Source organism: Diadema antillarum, unplaced genomic scaffold, assembly GCF_040938485.1.
Source record: "Diadema antillarum isolate AM-2024a unplaced genomic scaffold, OU_Dant_1.0 seq00000836_RagTag, whole genome shotgun sequence".
Classification (NCBI taxonomy): Eukaryota; Metazoa; Echinodermata; class Echinoidea; order Diadematoida; family Diadematidae; genus Diadema; species Diadema antillarum.
The window spans coordinates 597,325-623,366 of record NW_027271712.1 but is presented as its reverse complement, the minus strand read 5'-3'; the positions used below and the strand labels follow the sequence as shown (position 1 = coordinate 623,366).

Sequence of the window (26,042 nt, the reverse complement as noted above, 5' to 3'; positions counted from 1 at the left end):
TATTCCTCACAATCCAATAACCCATTCCTCTGCACTGGCCTACACAGGGGAACCTCATTATGATGAGGCTGGATACACTGCAAAGAGAAATGCATTGTATCTAATACAGTGAACAATGAGGTAATTTTGTAGGTCCCATTTGTTTTTATCCCAGACAAATCGTACAATGTAACAAGATACCGCATATTATGAGGAAATTTCAGCAGTCCCAACAACTTGTTCTAATGAAACATAAATAATTTAAAAAAAACCCTTGTTCTAATGAGGTTCCCCTGTAGGCCTACATGTAAGCTGTTCATGTTGTATATATTGTATTCATATTCACACAAGTAACATCATAGTATTATGACACAAACACTGCAGAAATGAGCTTAGACATTTTTCAGCTTATATTTAAAAACTTATTTAGGAAACAAATCTTGGTGCAAGTAAAGGAGTAAGACATTCAAGAATTGACATGGGATGCATTGTACAAAACACAGAAAGTGAATGCAATAAATATACATACATATAAAGACCTTCTTTTTTTTTTAATTGTGGAAAATTGATGACCAACGATAAAGTACACAGGGCATATACACCAGTACCATTTCAAATGCATATGCAGGATTCAGGGAACATGTAATGTAAATGACTGCAGACATTAATAGAAAAGATGAGCTTCAACTGTGAGCATATATTAAAAAAAAAAAAGGATTGAAAAAAAAAATGTGATAGATATCAATGAAGCCATAGTAGCAGACTCGCATATAAGCTTGAGCATGGTCATATACAAGACTTTAGTCTAGATGTACATAAAGGAATCAAGACACTTGCCGGCAAAGCTTTCAATATACTGTTGATAAAGGTCTTATCACAATCACCTTTACTTGTAGCATGAATACAAAGATTAAAACAGTCTTTTTACATTTGTGTCACACAAACACCTTCCACTGTCCAGATTGGAAAGCAATATGATTAAATTTATAGCATCTTGTTACTGCATTTTGAGCAGACCTACCAACAAAAAACAAAAATGTAAAAGTAGATACTGGTCATACATTTAAGGAATGAGTCAGGGGAGTGACAGTACCTGTAGAAAAACATTTGGGGAAAGAAATCAGTTTTTTTTTTTCAAGCCAACTCTTATGTGCATTAAACTGTGAACATTTTCTACTGCAGTGTACATGTATTTCAACTGCCAGAAAGTCTGAAAAGTGGGTTTTGAGCAGAGTAAAAAAAAATCTAAAATGAGATTAAACTCTGAACTTTCACATACCTGATGAGTGATGGGTGACATCCAAGCAATGTCACAAACTAGATCCAAAGACAATCTTTTTTTTTAAGATTCTCAATGCATGCCATGCCAGACTTTGCAACTTGAAACACTCTACACTTTCCTCACACTTCATTAAAACTTTTACTGAACTACTCACTTTACACTGCATAAACAAGAAAGAAGATTCTCTCTCTGAGAGGTTAGTTTTCCATAAGACAATCTTGTGGTGGGCCATCATCTACAAGTGTGTATAACATTAACTTCTTTTGGAACATAACATTTGTAAGTGGTGCTATCTTAGGTTTAGTTTCAATCTCTCCATTAACAAAATATGTACAGCAATAGGGAGAAAGAATTCACCTTTGTTGCCTCACAGATATTCACATGGTGTGAAAAACTACAGGAAATATGACATAATAAATTAGAATGGAGACTTTTACTCCTATTGAAAGTGAATCCATAAAGGAAGACATGCATAAAGTACAAGTAACTAATATCAATCCACTATCAGCTAAGTCAATGCCTAACCTTTTGCTGAGGTGTTTAGATAATCTGCATTAACATGGTGTCAGCAATCATTGTACATTAGCAACATCGTGACATTCGTATGGCACCTACAATGGTCACCCATGAGCTCAGTTTTTTGTTTTTTTAAAGTGAATGGAATGTCACCTCTGCCTCCAGTCAAAGCAAAGCAAATCTCTAGAAATGCTTGTTGATTGATGAGCTCTTCTGCTAACTGATAGCTGTTTGCTACACGTGATAAACTATTCCTGCATAAAACCCCAAAGAAAAAGGATACACTACAGCCAAACCCATACCCTGGACATGCTGTTCTATCACAATTTTGAGTTTTCAAGTTTACCTGGTAGCAATGAGGAGATTTAGCAGGCAGTACATCTACAAAGACTTGGAACAAGATATTGTAAGGTATTGCACCAACTTCATAACATCTATACTGCAGAGTATTCATTCAGAGATATCTATTATCACATTGAACATTGACAGCAGATGTCTTTTGATGCTGTGGTGTCGGCTGAAAGTAGTAAGAGGGATTGAAGGTGAACATAATAAACATTTCAACACACTCTATTTGGTTAAGGCAAACATGATAGCTTTACACCTGCTTCCATCCCATATGTACACTAAAGACCAGCTTCCCTCTCCACTAATTTTCTCCTCCTCCTTGCTCCATTTCCGGATTTTCTTGTTGAATCTGTTGATGAAAAAACATATTGAGGAAAAGCGATTAAAAACACAAAGAATCTTGCCTCCTGGACAATCAGAATGGTTCATCTGTTCTACCATAGCAGCATAAAAAAGTACAATCGTACATGAAAGATGGCTCCTAGAAACAGCTAACATTTAATTGTAGCTCCACCATACCAATACATCAGTGTGTACTGCTGGCAAGACGAAACATAAACGAACATTATCATGAAGCTATGAGCAAAACAGTAGTAAAATATTCTAGGTGGGGGAATACGGAATGTTCTTTAAAATCATGTTTTCCAGTGTCACAATGGCTATATATCTAACATACTATGGAAAACAAATGAACAGTGAGTCTGTGAAGATCTGCATGGATGCATGTACACTGTACTACTATGGTATACCATGAAAGTTGTATGTGTTCATAATATCAAAACCCTACACAGAAGGTCTGCATGGAGTGCTGTACAGAACTCTGCTATCAAACACAAACACTATTAACACCACAACTATCTAAACTCACTTTTGAAAAGTAATAGAAGAGTAAAAAACAAAGGAAAAGTACAAATGTATACTCTTATCTTTGAGCAGATCCTTGGACCACAGTCATTACATTACATTAAATAGTACAATACAGTGCACTCCTGTTATAGCAAAGTCCTTTGGACCACCAGTTTTATTATATCAAAATCTTGTAATTGCTGAATGATGAAGTATATAAAGATATACATTGTATATTGATGATAAATTTGGGACATACCTTTTTATTGCATTGGACAAGAATTTTGTTATAGCCGTGCTTGCTATAACAGGAATGCACTGTAGCCACATAGCCACACCCAGAGCATATTTGCATGATAATTCCACTTTATTCATGCAAGCATGACTATTTGCATTAATATTTGTGTACTGTAGTGTTTTGTGAACACAATCTCCTAATTCCATGACATAAATGCTCGAAATGACTGCTGACCTTTGCCCTGAGTTCCTTGTTTTCATCCTGCAGCTGCTCCACCTTTTGTTGCAGTTCACTGACCTGAAGACGGAGAGCCTCTACATCAGCAGTGTCTGGGCCTGCTGTGCCCATGTGCTGCTTCAGAAAGCTGGAATCAGACATCCAAGTTAAGGCAAACTTCTGTATGCAGGGAAACCCCCTTGTAATAAACTCACTTATGAGGTACAAATGTACTGCTTTGACCAAGGTAAACGTAGCAGTCCAAATGCTCTGTATACATTAATCTATGACAAAGAGAATGTAATAAGGTTTGTGATGGCGGTGACAATTGACTAAGGATTGATTTGGGTATGAGATTTATGCTTGCGCTGCACTCTGTTTGAACTAATTTCCCTCCCCTCTTCTTTCAATATACTGTAGAAACGTAGAGTCACTCAAGATCAGTTTAAACACCAGTTTTCACAAAACATTAAGAGGCAAAAAAGCCATTTCAATTGGTTTATTTTACTACATAAGTAGTGAATTACAATAACTGGAACTTTGTGGGGTCACCAATGTAACAGTGGAACAACAAACCAACATATAAATGCCTTCATATACTAAAAAAAAAAGAAGACATTTCAGCTCTACATTGTTTCTTCCTTGTACAATGAACACATTACAAATGCAAGAAATCTGCAACATTCCTTGTTACCCATCCCTCAATGAAACTCACAAGTGAAGCTGCAAGTAAGGAGAAATATTCAAATCAGTATGACCCATGCTATCATAGATCACTGCTTTGAAAACAACAGTGAGAAAAATTGTGGTTCTATTCTATTCGATGGAGTAGAATATACAAGTGTACATGCCCCCTGGTACTAATGGCAGATGATTCATTAAACACAAGAGGCAAGGGGCAAGAAAAATTCTAAGAAATGAAGTGATTAAAGGATACTCCAGTGCATCATTTGGTTTCTCAGGCTCTTCGTACAGGGCTACAAGAATCTTGGTGAGGGCATCCAAGACTCCTGCCTTCTCGAGATACTTGCGGAATTCCTCACGCTTTGAATCTCCTGGCTAGAAGGTCAAAACATGAGAGATCAGATTTAGAGACAAGAGGTGCAACAAGCAATAGAAATTTGTCATTTCCAGACTCATATGAGTCCACAGCTCTAATGAAAACCTCATTAGTTGTGCAGGGTACCTGGTCACTGCACAACTAGTACATAGTTACCTAGCACAATATGCCGTGCAAAATACATTTAACTCAGCATGAGTTACAAATACATGGACCATATTTTACATCTTAATTTTGAAGCCAGAGTAATTCAAAGATTTTCCACCATGATTTCAACTTGATACAGAATTTCTGCCAAATTCAAGTTGCAGAGTCGAGTTTCATATAAGCCAGTGGGAAAATAGTTCGCTTTACTCAAAATAGAAGGGAAATTCGTCATCTTGTCAGCTGAACTGCAAATCTGTTTCTTCATGTCAATTGTTATATCACGAAAGAAAGCTCCCATTTCCTTGAAAGTTAAGGTCTGAAAGATACCAAGCCCTAATAGATATAGATCTAGTCCCTACTTTTTTTTGCCTACAATTAGATGGCTAAATTCAGTTTCAGATTGAGCAGTGTGAGTGCATGAAGCAAGAATGTTTTAATGACATGAAAGTTGATGTTGATATCAACACTTCTAGAAAACCATTTTGTTTCACACCCAACTTGATGAGATTGGAATGTGATTAAAATAAGCAAGCCGAGAGATCTTTTCTCTAACGATAATGGTGTCTTGTATTTTCTGTCATTTTGGACGAATTTAGGTCACTTATTTAATATACTGTACAGAATCTGAAATACATACATCACATGTACAGTACAGATGCATTCGAAGCAGTTGTCTTAGGCTGCGTTTATCTAAAAATTTTCTGAGGCAGAATCACGATCCTAAACGCGTTTGAAGCATTTTCAGGGGTTAGATAAACGTAACTGTGGTTTCAAACGCGTTTAGGAACGCCCTTTTGAAACGCCTTTCAAAGGGCGTTTTGAAACGTGTTTGAGACCACGATCGCCGTTCTGCGAGTAGATAAACGCAATGCCATTTTGAAACGCGTTTATATCTCAAGGTCAAATCCCAGCTGTTTCCGGTCGTACTCTCTACCCATTATTTGTGTGTGACTGATGAGGCATGTTTGGTGGTGTGCAGTTGACCTTTACTTCCCGGGTCAAACGGCGCAAAGCAGCTGCGCAGTGACACCACTTGAATCGTAATTGTATGATGGTTAGATAAATGCGGCTCCTCGAGAATCGCGTTTCAAACCACGTTTACAAACACCATTCCAAGCACGTTTGGAAACGTGATTCTCTCTCTCAAGTTAAGGCCACCGCACACTACACGATCCGACTGGTCTTAAAGTCTTAAGCCAAGCTGGGTCTTAAGACCAGTCGTACGACCGGACACCGCACACTATACGACCCGACTGTAAAGCGCGCGCAGTGCGCACATGCGTGCGCTTGCATTTTACTGCATTGTGAATGGCTGAAAGCCCACGACCAGTCGGTAGAAATTCAACATGTCAAATCTCTACAATTGTACGACTGGCGCTAAGACCCAGTCGTACGACTAGAAAATGGCAAGACTGTGACGTCACACTTCTAGTCTTAAGGTCTTAAGACCGGTGAATCGGGGCAAAATCGTGTAGTGTGCGGCGGGCTTTAGATAAACGCAGCCTTAGACTGTAGTACATTTTAAGAGCGCGTACACATCAGTCCGGGAAACCCGCTCATGAGGACCGCTCCTGCGTACGAGGACTGCCCCGCCTCATGAGGACCGCCCCCATGCCTCATGAGGCCCGGGGGGAACGCCTCATGAGGCCCCCCTATTCATTTCTATTCATCTCACATCTGACGTATAAATTGTCGCAACTTTGCACGGTGATTTTTTGTTACACACACATGTCCACTATCCATGATGAAAAGAAGAAAAAATCCTGTTTTTTTTTTCAAAAATCGAGTTTTAATCAACCGATGCAGAGCGCCCATTAAACGTTGATTAAAACTCGATTTTTGAAAAAAAAAAACAGATAGGATTTTTTCTTCTTTTCATCATGGATAGTGGACATGTGTGTGTAACAAAAAATCACCGTGCAAAGTTGCGACAATTTATACGTCAGATGTGAGATGAATAGAAATGAATAGGGGTGCCTCATGAGGCGTTCCCCCCGGGCTTCATGAGGCATGAGGGCGGTCCTCATGAGGCGGGGCAGTCCTCGTACGCAGGAGCGGTCCTCATGAGCGGGTTTCTCGGACTGACATGTAGATCTACCCAACTATAAGTAAATAATTCTGCAATACGCACTTGTGAATTCAGATTTTCTTTGTGAGTAAAATTTTTAGCGTGTGGTGAGATATTTTAAGGTTGATAGAAAAACGTTACGGTGTCGACATGTGATAGGACATCCAACCGTAATTAGAACCTACTTGTTAATGCGATCTACGTGACGGCAATCGAAAGCATGATATTTAGCAACTGAATTTTTTGTGAATTGGACATCTAACGTTGTTGTTAGTCTAGCTAGAACCCAACCCCCCGTCTGTATAACCGTTAATAGCGTTATACTTTAGCTTTGGTTTTGTTGAGCCGACAGCGCAGCGGCAGCGGCGTTTTTTAGCTGCTATTATTAACAATCGGCAATCATGCATTGCCATTCAAGAGCTGTAACGTTAAAGATACCTAAACTAGACAAGAACTTTCGCATGCATGATCTTGGCGTTCACGAATCTTGGATATCGCGAAATTAAATAGAAGTCTAACGGTTAGCTCAGTCACCATCGCATCGGCAGTAGACGGTCGCTGCACGCACTAGCGTAGGCCTGCTACTGCAGAGAGTCGGGCGACGGGCTGGACGACGGAACACGTCCGACAAGGCCAAGCCAAGGGCAGATAGTGCAGTGAAACACACAGGGCAGAGGCAGGCACGTCGTGGAAGCTGGAAGCAGCACGGGCCACGGCATGCGGCATGCATCTAATCAAGATATGAGTCATATACATTCAGAAACTGGTAAACGAAATAGAATTTGTGTTCATACCCTATATGCAGTTGTCATTGTGGTTGGTTCTCAAATGAAGGTTGGAAATATTTAAATTGGGTAGATGATTCCGCTGGTAGAAATTGTGTACACTTTGATCGGCGGTCGCAAACACAACTTTACAGCGGGTTGCTAGCAGTGATCTGCGCATGCGCTAGAGCTCCGAAGGCATAATCACCGAACTAAATAATACTAATTTACTGATTTTCTGTGCAAAATGGATATGAACCTTATTAAAATTCCCTAATGATAATATTTAGCAAATAATAATTATTATCTAAGACAATAATATTTTTATAAATAAAAAGTGGCGATAATCATAATAAACTAATACTAGTTTTTCATCTAAATATACTACATTCTTTTGGTCGAGGAGCAGTACCTTCAGTGGGGAATTTGACGTGAACTTCTATTACACATCATATCGGGTCACAATAACACATGCACATCGAATGCACGGAATGCCCAGACGAGCCTAGAATGAATGTCTGAATTATGATGGTGGAACTGGTGCTGGTAATTGATTGAGTTTATCGTTTGTTTATTGTAATGTTTAATATCAGGTCCTTGATTGCATTGCCGTCATATCATGTTTGTGTAACCACTAACAGTTACATGATGTTTGTATAAATATTAGTTCCTCTGTCTCTGACTGTTTTCTTTTTGATGCTGGCAAAGTGTATTAATTACTGTATACAACCACACGCGTGTGTCTTTACCATCCAGCCACACGAGTGTGGTTGTAGGCAGCCATACTATGGCCCATATGGCCCGAGTCACTGGATACAGCCACACTCGTGTGTAATTAAATGTACATATCCACACACATGGAGAACCTTTATATTGCGTAGCGGGGAACAAGCTGTGTATGGCCACATCAACACGCGATAGGTCTATATCAGTTCGGGAAACCCACTCACAAGGGGGGCCCCTCCTTATAAGTAACCCGTCCCCCTTATAAGTAACCCCGTCCCCCTTATAAGTAACCCCCGGGGCACCCCTTATAAGGAGTCTCCACGCTTTTTTGCAATGCAACGCGAAAATGAAAGGACTGCGGCAATTCGCTTGATTATGTCCATAAAGCTTCACAAGTTTCCTAGTTACTCACGAAATTTGAGCAAAATCGGTTCGAGGCATCATATCTAAAATCATGGATTTAAATGCGATGTCAAACGACCTATGCGAATGCTGAAATGCGAGCGATTACTGGCGTGAGTGTCGCCAGGCGCGGCGGCGCGGCAATGCTTGAGTGCAGACGTGGCGACTGAGTTACGGAGACTTTCGTTCATTCAGGTGGCTAAGTCGCCACGTCTGCACTCAAGCATTGCCGCGCCGCCACGCCTGGCGACACTCACGCCAGTAATCGCTCGCATTTCAGCATTCGCATGGGTCGTTTGACATCGCATTTAAATCCATGATTTTAGATATGATGCCTCAAACCGATTTTGCTCAAATTTCGTGAGTAACTAGGAAACTTGTGAAGCTTTATGGACATAATCAAGCGAATTGCCGCAGTCCTTTCATTATCGCGTTGCATTGCAAAAAAGCGTGGAGACTCCTTATAAGGGGTGCCCCGGGGGTTACTTATAAGGGGGACGGGGTTACTTATAAGGGGGACGGGTTACTTATAAGGAGGGGCCCCCCTTGTGAGTGGGTTTCCCGAACTGATATGATGTATGGTTGGGGCACCACCTATCGGCAGGGCACCTTCCCATCGGCACCCTGCGTATCATGGCTGTTTGCGTATAGAACGAAAAGGTACGCGCGGGATGAAGTGTCATTAGCTATAAAGACAATAAAAATGAAGAAACGAAAATCAAACTCAAACAAACCAAGCTAAAAATTACACATCCGCTCAGGAACGACACATGGCTGTGAAATTCACGTGTATTTAATACCTATGGCCTGTGAAATTCACGTGTATTACCTATGCTGTGAAATTCACGTGTATAGAAGTCTACCTATGCCATGGAGGGGAGGGGGTGCCGATCGCAAGGTTCCCTATTTAGCTGCACGAAGAAGACGGAACGCACGCACTAAAATTGCGCTATTTTAAAACGGAGATTCATAATCAACGAGACGGTCACGACATTCAAAACTGCAGTATTTATGGCATATTTGAGGTAAGAATTAGGCGGATTTGTGTTATATTTTCAGAATAAACAAGCTACAGATCCTTAGGGTGACGATACGTGGTACTCCTAACCCTACCACCGCAAAGCGATGAACCTACCTCCTAGATTAATTTCATTTAAAGGACAAGTTCACCTTCATAAACATAAGGATTGAGAAAATGCAACAATATTAGTAAAACACATCGGTGAAAGTTTGAAGAAAATTGGACAATCGATGCAAAAGTTATGAATTTTTAAAATTTTTGTGTTGGAACCGCTGGATGAGGAGACTACTACAGCTTGTGAGTCATATGCGTACAACAGTATAAAGAAAATATAAAAGAAAATTCAACATATTTTCACTTTTTTCGCATAATAAAAGAGCAATTGACTTGCCTCTTTCTAAAGGCAGGGGGAATAATATTACCCATAACATCTATCGGTAACGAGTCAGGGGAATGTGTACTTTTTTCAAAAGATGGAATTTTGTGAAATTCTCTTTATATTTTCCTTATATTGTTGTACGCATGTGACATCTAAGTTATTCATACACTGCAGTAGTCTTCTCATCCAGCGGGTACTGCAAAAAAACTTCAAAAATTCATAACTTTTGAACGGATTGTCTGATTTTCCTCAAACTTTCAATGATGTGTTCTACTAATATTGCTACATTCTCTCAATCCTTATGTTTATGAAGGTGAACTTGTCCTTTAATAATATTAAATAATTAGTCTATTACTGTACACACCCTTTAAACTTAGTACAGAATCTACCGACCACATCAGGCCATATGAAATGAGATCACCGGTTTCAAGTAGTAGCTAGTACAGTAAATTATACATGGCCGGCGGAACTGGGGGGGCTTGGGCCCCCCCCCCCCCCCCACTTTTTGTGCACCATTACTCATTATTAAAACAAAGGAATACATTGTACATGAGGTGTCATCACTTTGGCCCCCCCCCCCACACTTTTTCAACCTGGAAGTATGTTAGTGGCATTGAAAAGAAATAGAGATCTTGACAACCAATTCTTGAAGTGTGAGCGTGGTAATGTTATGTTTTTTCGCTGAAGACTAGACCCCCACCCCCCTTTTTTTTTTGTCGGCTGAAGAAACCCGGAAGTGGAAGGGGAGAGAAGAGCTGAAATTTTTTTTTTTTTTTTGCTTATATAGCTCTCAAAACCCAGAAGTGGCCCCCCCCCCAACTTTTGAAAATGCTACACCAGCCCTGGTAGTAGTAGTACTCATAGTACTACTATTCAGTATAGCCCGACCAGACGCTGTAAGTACGCTGTGCGAACCTACATACCTACGTACCAGCGACTGGGCTGTGTATAGTTAACTATTTAGCTGCTGTTAGTACACAGCCCAGTCACTATAAAAACAAGGCTGTACCAGGATGGTGTGCCAACAACAAAGCAAACACAAAGCGAACATGCCGATCGCATTGAGTGTGATACTTGACATCATTTTTGTCACTTCAAACTTGTTCAAGACAATTTTTGTTTATTAGACTTCATGTCTATGTTACTGGTATTGACATTTGCAATTTACAACTTTCCGAAAATGAAGATTATATGCAGCGTGTGCGAACGGTACATTTGGAGTTCATGCAGAAAATGGCCGTCAGTGAAAGTCATCCTGGAGCTTGACTGTGTCGTCTTTGAATGATATTGTGCGATATACTAGGCAATCATCCACAAACAGGTTGATGGAAGAGGGTTTTTTTTGTCCCCGATGTCATTGATGATGACTGGTACTACCAGTAGGTTCCAGAATCCATTTTGTTTTCACAGCTTTCACTTTTAATTACACCAAAATAAAAAACATTAGCAAGGTTTGTCATCGAGGCCATAGCTTATAGTTTTAGATAGGGGATTTACCCACTTTTCAGAATGTAGACCTAAATGACTTCATATTTTTCTGTAAATCAAAGGCAAAAGCCTAAATATGAATAGTTGAAGGTGCTTTGTGACATGGTAAATGCAGAAAGTCTTTTGAGGAGATTCAGCCTCCTTGTATTTTGTTGTTGTTTAGTGACAGCTAGACATGGGTACAAATGTATGGTGATGAGAATACAGTATGAATTTGTAATGAGATTATAGATTGTAAAGTACTTGTCACCACCGTCGCCACTTTTTCAAAAGGGGGGGGGGGGCCCACTTTGGTTTTCATAAGCTAACGAGCAAAAAAAAAAGGCCTTCACCGCAACTTCCACTTCTGGGTTTCTTCAGCTGACAAGCAAAACAAAAACAAAAAAAAAGGTCTTCAGCTCATCCTTTCTCTTTCCACTTCCGGGTTTCCTTTGTACGGTGCAAAAAAAAAAAGTGGGGGCTATGCCCAGCCCCGCGGTTCCGCCGGCCCTGCTTGTAACAGCGAAAATGTTAACGGTAATTCCATTGATGTTATGGGCAACAGGCAGTGTACTAGTAGTATTTTTTAATTGACACACTCAACAGTGAATGTTAAAAACTAAATTTGTAATGCAGCTTCAACAAAGAAGTTAACTGAAAGTGATAGAGTGATATTGGTCTCTTCTGTTTTGCTCTGACAGTGGGTTATTATAGGTAGCAATTTTATTTTTTGTTTGAATCTTAGGACTGTTTTGACAAAAATACACAACAGTCATGTCAGACCTTCGATATGTGCAAAATTTAACTGTTTACTTTTTTGTACATTTATTTTTTTTTTATCCCCATATATTTGTTTCATGTGCATGGAGATCTGAGGAGAGAGAATAGATCTGAGTATTGCAGCAGTGATGGCCGGAGTGCTGGCTGCCTTGTACACAGCTTGCTCCTTTGTAACCAGTGACAAGATCTCTGAGAGGAAGGTAATCCCTTTTCCTTGATTTTCTAGAAATTATTTAGCAGAAAGTTTTGAATGTTTGAATGTTTTCAGGAGAACTTTGTTTTTGAAGGAAAGTTACTTTTAAAGTGCACAGAAATTGTCTCAGATCACACTGGATGTTAGGTGGTCCTGAGAGTGATGCCCAATTTCAGGTCCGGGTTTTTGTTTTGCCAACCCTCATTCTGCTAATTGTCATCACCAACTAGGGACCAGCATATAGACCATGATCAGAATGAATCATGTTCCATTTAATGTCAGAGAACTGTTGTCTGACTTGGCCTCAAAGTAAGTCAGTATAAAATATTCCAAGGAAGATTAGTGTACATGTAGTTGACACTTCATTGTTTGTTATGCTCCAATTTTTGGTTGCTATCATTGTAATTTTTATGCTGGAAATGCATGAAATAAGTATGAAGGTTCATTTGTATGAAAATGTTCTGACATTGAAGAAATAAATATACGTGTATATTATGTTGATACATTTCATTACAATTGAGATAGCACTAAAATCACTTTCTACAATGGTGACACTCCAAGACTTGTGTGTATTTCCTGTACAATTTGTCATCTCCAGAAACAAATTGAGGCTGTGAAGAAGGAGCTGAACAACAGACAAGCCCTCAGAGAACTGGACAGCAAGAAAAATGGCTGGGATCATATCTTTAACTCTGTCTGGGGATATATTCAAAAAGAACTTGAGTTGCTGGAGAAGGGGGCACGAGAAAAGAGTAAGTGCAGTCCTTTCAAGTCGGTAGATCTGTAGAAAAAAAAAAGTGATAAAAAGGAATGTCTAGGATATAGAAACTCTATCATACCATGATGATCTCTGGTTATATATCAGTATCAGTAGTAATTTTCTTACTATCATTATCATCAGTATTGTCATTAGTATCATTGTTATCATTATGTCAATTGTTTCATTGTCACCATCGTGGTTATTATTGACTTTGTTTTCAATGTTTCTTATGATTGTATTAATATCATTAGTGGCATTACCCAGTACTAATTACAGTAGCAGTTGAAATGGCTACAGGAATTAGTGTGTGATCTTTTGCTCAAGCATTTGGTCAGACACTTATAAACATCTGCAGAGCGAACTACTTCAAAGAGATGCTAGCAATTTATGTTGACTTTGATGTTTTGTTGTGTAAGACTCATTTCAAGATTTGTAGAAAGTGCGTTGTCATGAAAACAGCATAGTGTACAAGAGAAAACAAAAATCAGGAAAGCACTATGCAAAGCCAACAACATTTTTTTCTGTTTATAAAGCTATTCGTATTGAGGTGTGAATATGTCATACATTGTACTTTAACTTTTCCTTATCAGTATTTTTGACTAATGTGTCTTTCAGGTGGAAGGGCCAGCACAACAAACAGTCAACGAAAAGGAGATATCCAATCAAAGCTAAGATGGATAATTGCGGTTGCCAATGCACGTAAGTCAATACAGAAGTTCATTATGATAACTTACAATAAGTTTCTCTTGGGAGGAAACTCTTCAAAGCTGGTAAGAGCCTCATTTTTAAACCTCCTTGTCTTTATAGATGAACTCTCCAAACTTCACTTTCAGCATGTGGCTTTGCCCCTGTCAGCTGGCTACAATGTATTTGACTCTTTGGGTGATTTCAAGTTTGGTGCTAGTGATTTAATGCTAGTGCTATCTCAGGGCTGCACACTGACCTATTTTGCCTACTGGTCCAAACCTTATATTTAGTGGTTCTGTACTTGTTTTCAACTGGTCCCAACAATGTAATTTTTGTTATTTTACCTGTCATGTTGGACTAGTAAATCTAGCAATCCCTGAAAAGCTGAGTGTCCAACTGATTTTTACTGATCTGGGACCACTGGAGCAGTGCCAGTGTGCAGCGTTGGCTATCTCAACACCAGCACCGGCGATAAAATCAAACTTGAAATCTGTTGATGTTTGGAGGTTGACCTCGAAATTATGATGTATTTCTGGTAGTTAGTGTTTGGCCCAATGTTGAATGTCATCTGCTGAACTGAGCTCCACCATTTGTGTTGCGATTCACTTGTACATGCTTTTTACCACTGGCTGACACTAGCCCCTACGGATTATCATCTTAAAAAAAGAGTCATTTCAATTTCAGTGTTGGTGTTAGCATTGCTGTGCGAGACCCACATTAACGCCCATAATAGATGCACGTTGTACATACAATTTTGTACATGTAGTATGCAGAGTCTATGCTAATGCATTGGTTGCCCACATATCATACATGAACACTCTAGACATGGCCACATAAATCTGATCCTGGAAGCAAAATTAAGATCAGTATGTTTGGAGAGGAGATGAAATTTGTGGCATTTTGATCTGTCTTTCTTGCGATATATGTCTAAAAAAACTAAGCAGTCATGACTATATGTTTGAATATTTGACTTAAATCATGCACCATCACTTTTTTCATCACGCTATTCCCGCAGACTTCACTGTGTTTTGATGCCAACACCTGGTGGTAGGATTGATGATTTTGATTGGTATCGTTGCTTTAATCTGACTGTCAGTGTTGGAGCTCATTGTATGGCAGTTGTTACTGGGAGATATAGCACAAGCACTAGCACCAAACTTGAAATCACCTGTTGTTATTGGCTGCCTTATTTCTGCCAAATAATGTCCATTTACGATCTGAAATGATTAAGCACACACCTAGGCAAAATGTCCCCAGGGTAGACAATTCTATAGACCGATTTTCGTATTGCATGGCAGAACACTGGTAGATTTGTGTGTGTGTGTGTGTGTGTATGTCCAAACTAAAAAAATCATCTGTATTTCATTGACATTGCAGAAGTTTTATATTTAGAATCATAATAAGCCACATTGTTGAGTGTGTGTGAACATGTCTTTAGTGTCCAGACATCTCCTACCAATTGGCAAATACAGCAAAGTGTTGGTTCAGTGATTCTACATGGCAGTTTTGTGACTTCAGGCTAGGAATTACAAGGTTCATGATGCACCTGTATAAAGTGTGAATATGTGTTGTGCTAAACATTTATTGTCTTTCAGGTGATCAATGGTTCTTGTGATCTTTGTTCATTTCTCTTTGAAGGTGGACCTCAGCTGCACTGTTCAACCATGGTGAAGGCACTTCTCTCCTTGCTAAACAATGAGTATAGGTGTGCAGAGTTTGGGGGAGACTGCTGCGCTGTACTGACCAAGGAAGTGCTGGGATGCCAGAAGTACTGGTGTGAACTGAGCCAAGATGACTGGCAGGGTAGGATTCACATCACTTGGCACTCAGCCAGACTGTTCAATTTGCCAATGTGATAGATTCACATCTTTGTGCAGTTATATCAAATTGTTTCAAAACTTTGGGGAAATGTTACATAAACTCAGCACAGACTATAACGCTCCCCTGTTCGATACAGCTTGTGGATAATTTTCAGTATTGATTGTTTTGAGGTTATATTGTACTGGGAAAGAAAACTTTTCCACTGTACTTTTCAGTTTCGTTTTGTTTTTGTTTTTTGTTATTCATTTTTGCTTTTACGATATTGATTTTGTTATATTGTTCATGTCATTTATGTCATTCCTTTTCATTAAAAAAAAAATGAGTGTAGGAACTGTAGCCATTACAGACATCAGCAAACAGGAAATTACAAGTAGACAGTGGTAATCTATATCATTGAAATCATATGAAGATTTGGTTTTTTTTTTTTTCTCCACATCTTGTTCCCTATAAAATAGACCTTCTCAAAGCAGTAACACTTGCTTTGCACAAAAGCCCTTCAGGAACAACCTCAGACTCACATGCCAAGGCTGTCCAATGTCTTGTTGCCGGGGCAACCATCCAAGGAAGGGTACCCACAGGACATATGTTCAAGTTCTTCAGCAAAATGCTTCAAAGGATGAAGTAAGTGTAGAATACAGGGCTGTAGATGATGTGGCATCATGCAATCTCTCTCTCATAGATTTACATGATTTGCATATCGCACAGTTGGTTGAAGTGGCACACATCGTATCATAAAGAGAGTTTTAAGCTAAAATACAGTTCTGTTAAGGGCTCAAAATTCATCTTCCAGCATTCATTTTGGAATTTGCCTGCAATATGTCAAAATGGTCTACAAAGAAACTTGTCTGGCTGTCACCGTTTTCCAGGACAACAATTGTTTTTAGATCAAAATAAAAAGAATTTCAATTGTAGTACAGTACACGACTTTTATTCCTGAAGCGCCCTCCCCATTCATTACTGGATAGAGAGATTGTGAGGTGATTAATATCGTTTTCTAGCAATATTATTAGTAGTTCCCAACAAGCTGCATGTCATCTACTCTTTTGAGGAAGATCAATGGATACTGCGATGGCCTGATTTCTTGATTATTGATAATCAATTTTAAAACATTGTGTACCACATTTGATATATTTACAGATTGCAGTACTAATGGCATACCTTTTTTGCTGATATTTGGCATTTTCGTTGTCACCCAACTGAAATCTTGTTATTACAGCATTATCTCACACATTTCGTTTGCATATGTGTCCATTTTAGAGCAAAAATCAGCAGTTTCTGCTGGCATATGAAAACCATGTTTTTCCTTTGATATCTTGAAGGTCAGAGAAGAGTGTGACTGTAGTTTCCTGCATCCTATCAGCACTGAACTCCTTTTCTCTCTGGGCTGCCCCAGACTGCCGACACCAGCTGGCTAAACTTGGTGAGGATTCCTTTAACTGCCTCATCAGCACGTGGAAGACCAACTCGACTGTCATAAAGGTATGTGAATGTTCAAAATTCACATTGTCAGTCTTGGTATTACCGTATAAGGAGTCAGTGCTGTCATATGCCTTCATTCCACTAAAATGATAGAATGACTTTTGTCTATTTGCTGCTTCCGTTGTCCGTCCAGTGTTTTGAATGACATGTATAGGTGCACAATTCAGAGTAAAATGCTCTATAACCTGTTGAGGATAAAGTGATTTTGCTATAACACACATTTCCCCATAGACACCTGCCTGAGTATACTCAAGACTAGTCTTTAAAGGGTGAACATACCATAGGACTTTATACTTACAGTAATTCCCTCTGTGAGTGAGTATACCGCTATTCAACATACCTATTATATTTGTCTATTCGTTGTAACAAATCTGAAAGCCTCCCTTCCTTCTTCTCCCCCAACAAACACATTTACCTATTGAAGTTGCATTCAACACAGGAATGACATCCCCTGTGATTTTGACTCAATTTTGTTTTCTACTCATTTGTAGTGTGGGTGAGCTTCAAATGGCATTAATTTGTTTCAAATATAAGCTGGACATGGTCATGCAGTTACAGGAACACAGGGCGAAAAAGAAGAAATGTACAACTGGCGTGATTCTTTGCAACTATTAAAGATGGTCCTCAATCTTTAGGTACTTCTGAAGTGTAGGATGCCATGAATTAGGGTTAATGACATTTCAAATATTCTAACTTACTGCTAATGAGTTTATTATCAATTATTTGATAATTTTACATGTTTGTTTTTTCATTTGGTAGTGTTCTCATTACCCCTTGAGGACGAGCTGATTTTGCTATAACACGCATTTCCCATTGGCACCTGCTTGAGTATACTTGGGACTCATCCCCAACGGGTAAAATATGTTTTAATTTTTGTTTCTTTGTTCTATTCCATTGTATTCAGGATGAACTTGTGAAGTTTTTTCAGTACCAGATGATGATTCATCATCCTAATGGAGTCACTGCAGAGAAAGAGGGAGTTTTTGCCGCTGACTATGACTTGTGGAAAGTGAGCTTTAAAAAACAACAACATTTCTCTCTCTAAAAAAGAAACAGATAGTTAAATTTCAATGTGTATTGAGTTAAAAGTTGTTCATCTTCAGCTTGCAGCATAAGTGTGTACCAGCAAGTATATACATTTCTGAGAACTAGGTTTTCTCAGAAATCTAAACCAAATCTACACTGTATGTCATAATTTTGCTGAAGTCGTTACAATCACGTATGGCCACATTTACTCTGTAACTTGTTTACAGTTGGCCTGAAATCACACCTTTCTGTGTCGTAAAGAATATGCTAAAGTTAAACAATCATTACACTGCTGCAAGGCCAAGTCTTGTAAATGATGAGGAGTGTCATATCTTTGACAGAGAGAGTTGTGTTCTTTGTTTTTATTGGTATCCACATCAATCTACTTTGATGATTGCTAAAGAAAGAGTTTCTATTCCAGATTCTGTGAGAATGAGACTTTCAGTATGCCCTCCTTGGAGACAGTTTTATCCCAAGTTTTGACATGAACTACATCTTAATCTTCTCACCAATGAAAAAAAAATGAAATTAATTTTTTCACCTAAGATGACAGCATGGCATTCTCTAAGCAGTTTAAAAAACAAGAGTTACCAACTGTTTATGGTTCTTACAAGAAAAAAAAAATAGCGTACCCTTTTAAATAGTTCCTGCTTCCTGCATTACATTGTGATCTCATTTTGTGCTGTAGGAGTGTCTGACCACCTTGTGTGAGGAATTGATGAAGGAGTGGAAACAGCAAGCAGCAAAGCTTAAACTGAAGACATCAGGGTAAACTTTATTCTTTCATATACCTTTAAATGATTTGCTCATATCATTTACATCAGTGAATCTTTAGTGTCAAAAATGTCTTCTCAGCTGAAAGATGTTGGTTCCTTGGTTCTTGTATACTGTAAAGCTTGGTATTTTAGCGGCATGAAATTTTCGCAAATTAGAGCTGACGGCCTTTTTCACGGTTTGACATTTTTGCGAAGTGCCTCTGGCATGCAATGCATATAGTGTAGACAAGAGCCTTTGCGTGCATTTTACTTTTGTGAATCTTGGCTCTCGCGAAAATCATGAAATTAAAATGCACGAGAATATTCATCATTTTACAGTAACTCTAATATTTGAAGCACTGCTAGCAGGAGTCATATCACACAATATTTCACATGGCATGCTACATGAACACATGACATCTGCGTGTCATATAATATGTGTTTTTACTCTGAGCACAAGCACACTGCACCAGTCGTATAGAGCTGACTCAATAATATGTGTGAGGCATGGGAAAATGTTGCACAAGTTGAGTTGTTAATATATCAACTGAGAATCGGTGCTTTTTTTAACAAGGTAACTCAAGGACAGTGTCTGCTCAGTGTAATTTTGTGCCTATGGTCAGGGGTTAAAGCCAAGGTGAAATTGTGATCTTGATATTGTTCAGAGATCCGTGTGTCTTCCTAAACATCAGAGAAAAGTAATCATTTCGGTACTTAATGCAAGGATATGTGGTGGCAAAAATATCTGGTTTGTATTCCCTGTATATCAAGTATCAAAGGTTAGGGATTATAGGTAGGGGAAAAGCTTTAAGTTGAATATTGCAGGATGATATCATAACTTGGAATCTTTTCATATTTCCTCCTCCAAAATTTATGGATACATCTGGACGGACAGAAAATATTGAAGATTCCTTTTTAGGTTTGTGATGATGTCTAAATGTTATTGTGTTGTTAATGTTTGTTTGCCATGCAGGAAGGAAGAAGTCTTGTTTAGTCAAGACATAGTGGACCTAGCTGCCGATGTCTGTCACCAGGTATTGAAACATAGACTATTATCTTATCTATCCTAGGTCTTCTTTTCTGATCTGCACATCCACAACCATACTTCTGCTCTTCCTTCTGCAACCAATCAGTCCCTCTTAATTTTCTAGTGGCCTCCTTGAGAGCCTCTCGAATTATCTTGAGTCTATTTCCATCGTAAAATATGGCTGACTTTGGGCAACCAAATGCAAGTAAAAAGCTTGGCCAAGTTATAGCCATTGCGTGTGTGGGCATATGAAAGTGAATTTGTTTCCAATCCAATCGCTATTATGTAGCCACTTGAGATGTGCACAATGTTTAGTTCTGAGAGCCGCTTGTTGGAAGGACAGCCAAGTGCTGATTGGTTAATATCCTTGTGAAAGATATTCTACAAAATCTCCTGCATGATGAGGGTGACTGAAAACCAACATAAGCTTTCCACTAATTGTCAGGACTGTGTGTAAAACTGCCTGTCATTGATGATAAAGGCCAAAGTGGTATGCTATTGGCTGGCCTTAGGGAGACAAGAATATGTTGAATATTACAAGGGCAGTACTTATTTGTGTCCCCTGAACGTGACTAGCCTTTGTTTTATTATCAGTATTATTGTCTATAGATGAAATAATCTACTATTTTCCTCTAAATATCATCTCTTCTACTCTGTGCGTTTTAATGCATATCTTGAACTATCAGTGTTTACAGATTAGCAGAATACATGGTGCCATACACATATGATGATGATGCAGTGTCACATATGATGATGATGGTGTTGCTCACATGTTGTACAGTGAGTCTGCATATTTTGAAAGGAAGAATGGAAGTCCTTACATAATCTTGCAATGCTTAGGGATGAGATATGGGCACTATGACTGGCAAATTTGTAGAATGCAGTGGTAGAAAAACTACTACAAATTACTCCCAGTACTAGAGCAATATAGTATGGTATGGTCTTTGTGTAATCTATCCTTCTAGAAAAAAAAAAGAGAGGTTAGTATTCAAAGTAAACTGTGTATTGGTATTTTACCTGTACAATGTATCTTTAAAAGAATCGTGTACATACATACATACATATACATTTTACAGTGTACATATAGGTTCACAGGCCATAGTGGGTGATTATTTGTTTGATATCTAGTTCTCTTTGATTATCTTTATACTTTAAGGTATTCAGAGCAGGATCCATGCCTTTTGAAGCAACCCAGATGGGTACCCAACCAATGTCCACTGGCAGAATGTCCAGTCAAGCCACCACACCGGCCAAGAGAAGACGACTGGACACAGGATGGGAGCTCCTGAGGGAACATATAGGCAGACCTTCCCAACACACTTCCCTCGTTCCTTGGTCAGCAGTATTCATAATCTACTGATGTAGCATGAAAATCAGAAAATACAAATTTACAGGGAGATTGGTAGAGTCTGTACAGAAAGACTTCCATCAGGCATATTATGGATTGGTGAAGTTTACTGAAATGTGAAAGTGTCAGTTTCTAGATTATGGTATCTCAGAATTATTTACCTTTGAATGAGGGGCGGAGAATTGATAGAGAGTACAGCATCACTTTTTGAAATCATAGTCAGGTAATGAGAAACTGAGATATACATAAAAAAGTTATCCTGGGATACAAATATATTGTGCAATGAGAGGCTGTAGTTGAATCATGGATCCTGAGGTGGCAGAAAGAACACTATTTGCTGAGGAGCACCATGAAGTCAGTAGTGGCTTGAAACGGTGTATGATATTTATTTGTTTATTCTAGGGACTGTACAGTACTGGTTGAGGTGAGGATTCAGGTTTATAATTTTTTTTTTTGTGAGATAATGAGAAACCTCTTATGAAATATGAAAGAGCATGTAATTTCAAGAACGATTTAATGTTTATTTGATGAAAATTGACCTTGAAATGGCTGAAATATAAAAAAGAAAGTGATCCTAATAACATTTACATGCCATGACTTTTATTAAAGATCTCTTTGTTTTACCATGCTTTTAGATATCTCAATCATTTCAAAACCGATTTTCATCAAATAAACTTTGATACCCCTTTAACATTTCAATAGAGTGGTTACTATATATCTCGCATAACATTACAAGCTGAATCCTCACCTCAAGCAGTACTGTACAGTCCCTTTAAACAGCAAGTAAATGGTGCTGATGATTTGATGTGATTGATGTTTATCTGCAGGCTGCAGCTGATACTTACTATTCTCACCAAGTACCCAGAGGACCTCCCAGAACAAGAGTTTCACCCCTACCTCATGGCTCTACATCAACTCCAGGCACAGAGCAAAAGGTCTGTACAGAAAAACATTGTTCAGCCATTTTGAAGTGGAAATGATTGATATACAACAAACTGTGTTTTGCATATATGTGACCCGCTACAACAAAATGATCCTAAAGTCGGGCGAGGTCGATTATTTGAAAATTGCATGATGTAATCCCCTAGTCTTTCTGCTTTAAATTGATATATAACACATTTTATAAAAATAATCGGCTGCGGAGATATTGATGTTTAAAAGAGAGCATGTCGAGATGTCTGGAAAATCACTGTTTCGAGAAAAGCACCCTAAAAGTCTTCCTTTCGACGCAATCGCGATCAAGGGACACGCAAGTCAGTTTTCACCTCTGGACAATAGAAGGTAAGCCCTAGCAACCCCCGAAGAGCTCATTCAAGCACATCAGCATCGGCAGTCTCCTCACCAACCAATCAGTGACCAGGATGTGAGAAGCGGCTGAGCATATCCAAATTTTCGAACCAGTTTCTGCTTCGTTGAAATGCCAAAAAACATGGCTCAGAAAAACGCTATTTCTTGGTCTTTGCTTTGATCATTTTGCTTCAAAATTTTGACCGATGATAGAAGACATGTTAGACTCCAATGATATATCAAAATCAGAAAATCGTAAGTTTTGACCAATTTTAATGCTCTGACTTCAAACTCGATTTTCATGGCTTCGACCGTGCGTGACTTTAGGACCTTTTTGTTGTAGCGGGTCACATATTATGATATAGTAGTTTTATTTCATGTACGCATCATGGTATTATGTCTATGATGTCACTGCATTGCATGCAATGTTAGTACTTGTAAGCATGATGGGAAGGATGGACAGGGACTTAACTTTTGCCCCCCCCCAAAAAAAAAAAAAAAAACAAAACTCATTATTTTCCCAGGATTCCACCAAGATACTTTCATTTGAGGAGAAGGGTCGGGACTTGCTTCATGCCCTTGTCCTAGTAGCCCCCCCCCCCCCCAAAAAAAAGGGCTCTGTACCCTCTGCACATGTGCATGTACATGTATATAATGTTTTTAAGAAGTTACAGTACAATGCATCTTTGGCTCTATACTTTTCTTTTATTTCCAACCAGAGGCAAGCTTCAGATCTGGGTGCTAAAGTGTCTTCAGGCATTTGCATCCAGCCAGAAGGTCAGGGAAGATCTGTCCTTGACCACCAAAGAGAATTTAGGAAGAGCCTGGACCAAGATATGGGCAGCTACCATGAGGTATGGCTGTTTGAATTCTTGATTCGAATCCTGTAACATTTGTAAACTCTGTCTGTTTATATGTTTGTGTTTGTATGTTTATGCATTGTATGTGTGACACGAAGTGATCATTTCGTCTTAATGTAGAATTTGTTCAGTAAGCATTAACCCTAACTAGGCCGGGGGGGGGGGGGCCTCCGAGGCCCCCCCTCGACGTTCCGCGCGATGTATCGCAATCGCAAAAAGCTATTGCCGCGACGTTTCATGACATTTTTGCGACGCCCGGGCGCGTGGTTCCGAAGTTACGCATAAATATGTACATGCATGTCAGACCAAAAATTGCTCAAAAACGTGAATTCGTGTACAATTTCAATGCAAAACTGTGCTTACAGGCAAATTTCATAAAAGCATGATTATTTTGGTGTTTTATTGATTAAAATCAATGAATAACATATTTTCTTGTTCGGAGCGATGTCGCGGACAAATTTCATCGAAAAAACAATGAGAAACATAAAGTCGAAAAAACAGAGAAATACATAAGAAATTCAAAAAACAATAAAATACTTAAGAACTTTTTCTGATATCACAATTTTTTTTAATTACATTTGCTAAGGACACTAAAAAGAATATTTACACAAAAAATGTGCCTCTTTTGAGCTTTATTTTGTGATTTATGCCAAATAGTCTGATTTTATGCATCATCATGCATAAATTAGCATAATTTAGCATAAATGATGATTTTTTGAAAAAATAACTTCATGGTATTTTAGATTACATCATAGGCAATGTGTGTGCCAATTTTCATTGCGATAGCGCAGTCGACAGCCGACAGCCCCCCCCCCCCCCCCCCCCCCCCCCCCCCCCCCCCCCCCCCGGCTCTATCAACTACCTAAATAGCCCGGCCTAGTTAGGGTTAAGAGAGAGAAAAAAAGAGGATGGGGGTTCTCACTTGTAGAGTTGAGTGGACATTATAATTGACTAATTTTAAAGTTAGCATGACCTGTCCTTGAACCCTATCTCCCTCATTATAGCTTCTGGGTCAATCTCCAGTTTGTGTTGCACACTTCTGTATCGTCGCATATTATTAGATTTACTGCTAGTGCTGCATGCATGTATTTATTCCAGTGCTGTGGTTTTATCGCTCGAAAATTCATTTTTCAAGAGTCCACGTAGGTGTTGTGTGGACATGTGTCATACACGTAGTTAAAAACTGCAAGCTAATAATTGAGGTCTTGAACTTCAAAGATTACAAATTCATTGCAAATTTCTGGGTCAGCCTCCAGTGCATGTTGTACATTAGTGTATCATGGCACAGTATTGGGGTTAACGCTAGTCCTGCATGTATGCATTTTTTCCGTTTCTGTGGTTAAATCACTTGAAAATTCACTTTTCAGGAGTAGGTGTTGTGTGGAAATTTGTCATAGTTTGAAACTACAAGCTATTATAAGAGGTTTAAAACTTCGAGGATAACAAATGTTGTGTTGATAATGTCTTGCTCTTTCCATCCACTTTGCCCTGACTAGAACCATCTGTCTTCACTCAGCAGAAGATGAAGGTTTTGACCTTTTGACCTCTCTCCTTCATCACTCAATTGTCAAACCTGATAGAGAGGTGTGGAAGCTCTTCTTGCCAGAAGTCATCAAACCATCAAAGTGAGCAAACTCTTCTGGCATGTGTGTCTAATATGATGTTGTGTCTCTGGTTCATGGATATCAATATTCAGGTGTGAGTTTCTTCAATTTGTCTCCCTCTACAAAATAAATGGTTAAGATCGCAACTGCTAATCTGTAAATCAACAAACATGTCAGAAAAAAGGAACCAGTGGGACTCGAACGTGTCATCTACTGATCAGCAGTTGCGATCTTAACAATCTAACTTGTAGAGGGAGACAAATTGGAGAAACTCGCACCTGAACCTTCACCCCTCTGAATAATATCTATCTTTCATTTAATATCAATATTGTTTAGCTCTTTTTAAAAGCATTTGTAAATGAATTATTCTTCTCGTAAAAAACCCAACAACAACAACCAACTAGTCATAGTGATTCTGTTACAATTTACAATAATTGTACCTGTACTTCATTGTTATTGCTTGTTTCAAATGTCAGTATTGCAAAGCTTAGAATTCTGAAATAGGTTATGGTTGTTTTCAGTCTGGTACTTTCCTTGTGATGATCAAAATAAATGAGATGATTATGTCATACATTTGATCAACTATGTTCCCAGAAATCAATAAAACTTTTTAGCTCACCTGAGCCAAAGGCTCAAGTGAGCTATTGCGATCGCCCTTCGTCCGGCGTCCGTCGTGCGTCGTGCGTCGTGCGTCGTGCGTCGTCCGTCGTCCGTCGTCCGTCGTGCGTCGTGCGTAAACTTTTTACATTTTCATCTTCTTCTTGAAAACCCCATGACCGATTTTCATCAAACTTGGCAGGTAGCATCCCTAGGGGGTTAGGAACTCAATTTGTTAAAATGGGCACCATGCCCCACCCAGGGGGCCCCCAGGGGGGCCCAAACCCCCCAAAATTAAGGAATCTGTAAAAATCTTCTTCTCTAGAACCAGAAGTGATAGAGCTAAGTTAATACTATGA

General features: G+C 39.0%; 2 protein-coding genes across 2 annotated transcripts in view; one reads left to right on the top strand and one right to left on the bottom strand.

Annotated features, from left to right (window-relative positions):
• Positions 1 to 2,351: 2,351 nt before the first annotated feature.
• Positions 2,352 to 7,544, bottom strand: LOC139740130 (c-Myc-binding protein-like). The gene is made up of 4 exons (XM_071650711.1): positions 7,495 to 7,544; positions 4,363 to 4,484; positions 3,444 to 3,573; positions 2,352 to 2,474 (listed from the first exon to the last, which is right to left on the bottom strand). Exons 1-4 carry the CDS (start codon positions 7,510 to 7,512, stop codon positions 2,427 to 2,429), a joined length of 318 nt encoding a protein of 105 aa, XP_071506812.1. The 5' UTR covers positions 7,513 to 7,544; the 3' UTR covers positions 2,352 to 2,426.
• A 4,800-nt stretch (positions 7,545 to 12,344) lies between these two features.
• LOC139740115 (serine-protein kinase ATM-like) overlaps positions 12,345 to 26,042 on the top strand; it is a 72,698-nt gene continuing 59,000 nt past the window's right edge. Inside the window, exons 1-13 of the mRNA XM_071650698.1 lie at positions 12,345 to 12,439; positions 13,031 to 13,184; positions 13,808 to 13,891; positions 15,518 to 15,682; positions 16,156 to 16,321; positions 17,020 to 17,179; positions 18,084 to 18,188; positions 18,894 to 18,973; positions 19,934 to 19,994; positions 21,144 to 21,322; positions 22,163 to 22,270; positions 23,342 to 23,476; positions 24,979 to 25,107. Coding sequence (XP_071506799.1) covers positions 12,368 to 12,439; positions 13,031 to 13,184; positions 13,808 to 13,891; positions 15,518 to 15,682; positions 16,156 to 16,321; positions 17,020 to 17,179; positions 18,084 to 18,188; positions 18,894 to 18,973; positions 19,934 to 19,994; positions 21,144 to 21,322; positions 22,163 to 22,270; positions 23,342 to 23,476; positions 24,979 to 25,107 — 1,598 coding nt within the window. The 5' untranslated portion in view covers positions 12,345 to 12,367. The remainder of the gene's footprint in view (positions 12,440 to 13,030; positions 13,185 to 13,807; positions 13,892 to 15,517; positions 15,683 to 16,155; positions 16,322 to 17,019; positions 17,180 to 18,083; positions 18,189 to 18,893; positions 18,974 to 19,933; positions 19,995 to 21,143; positions 21,323 to 22,162; positions 22,271 to 23,341; positions 23,477 to 24,978; positions 25,108 to 26,042) is intronic.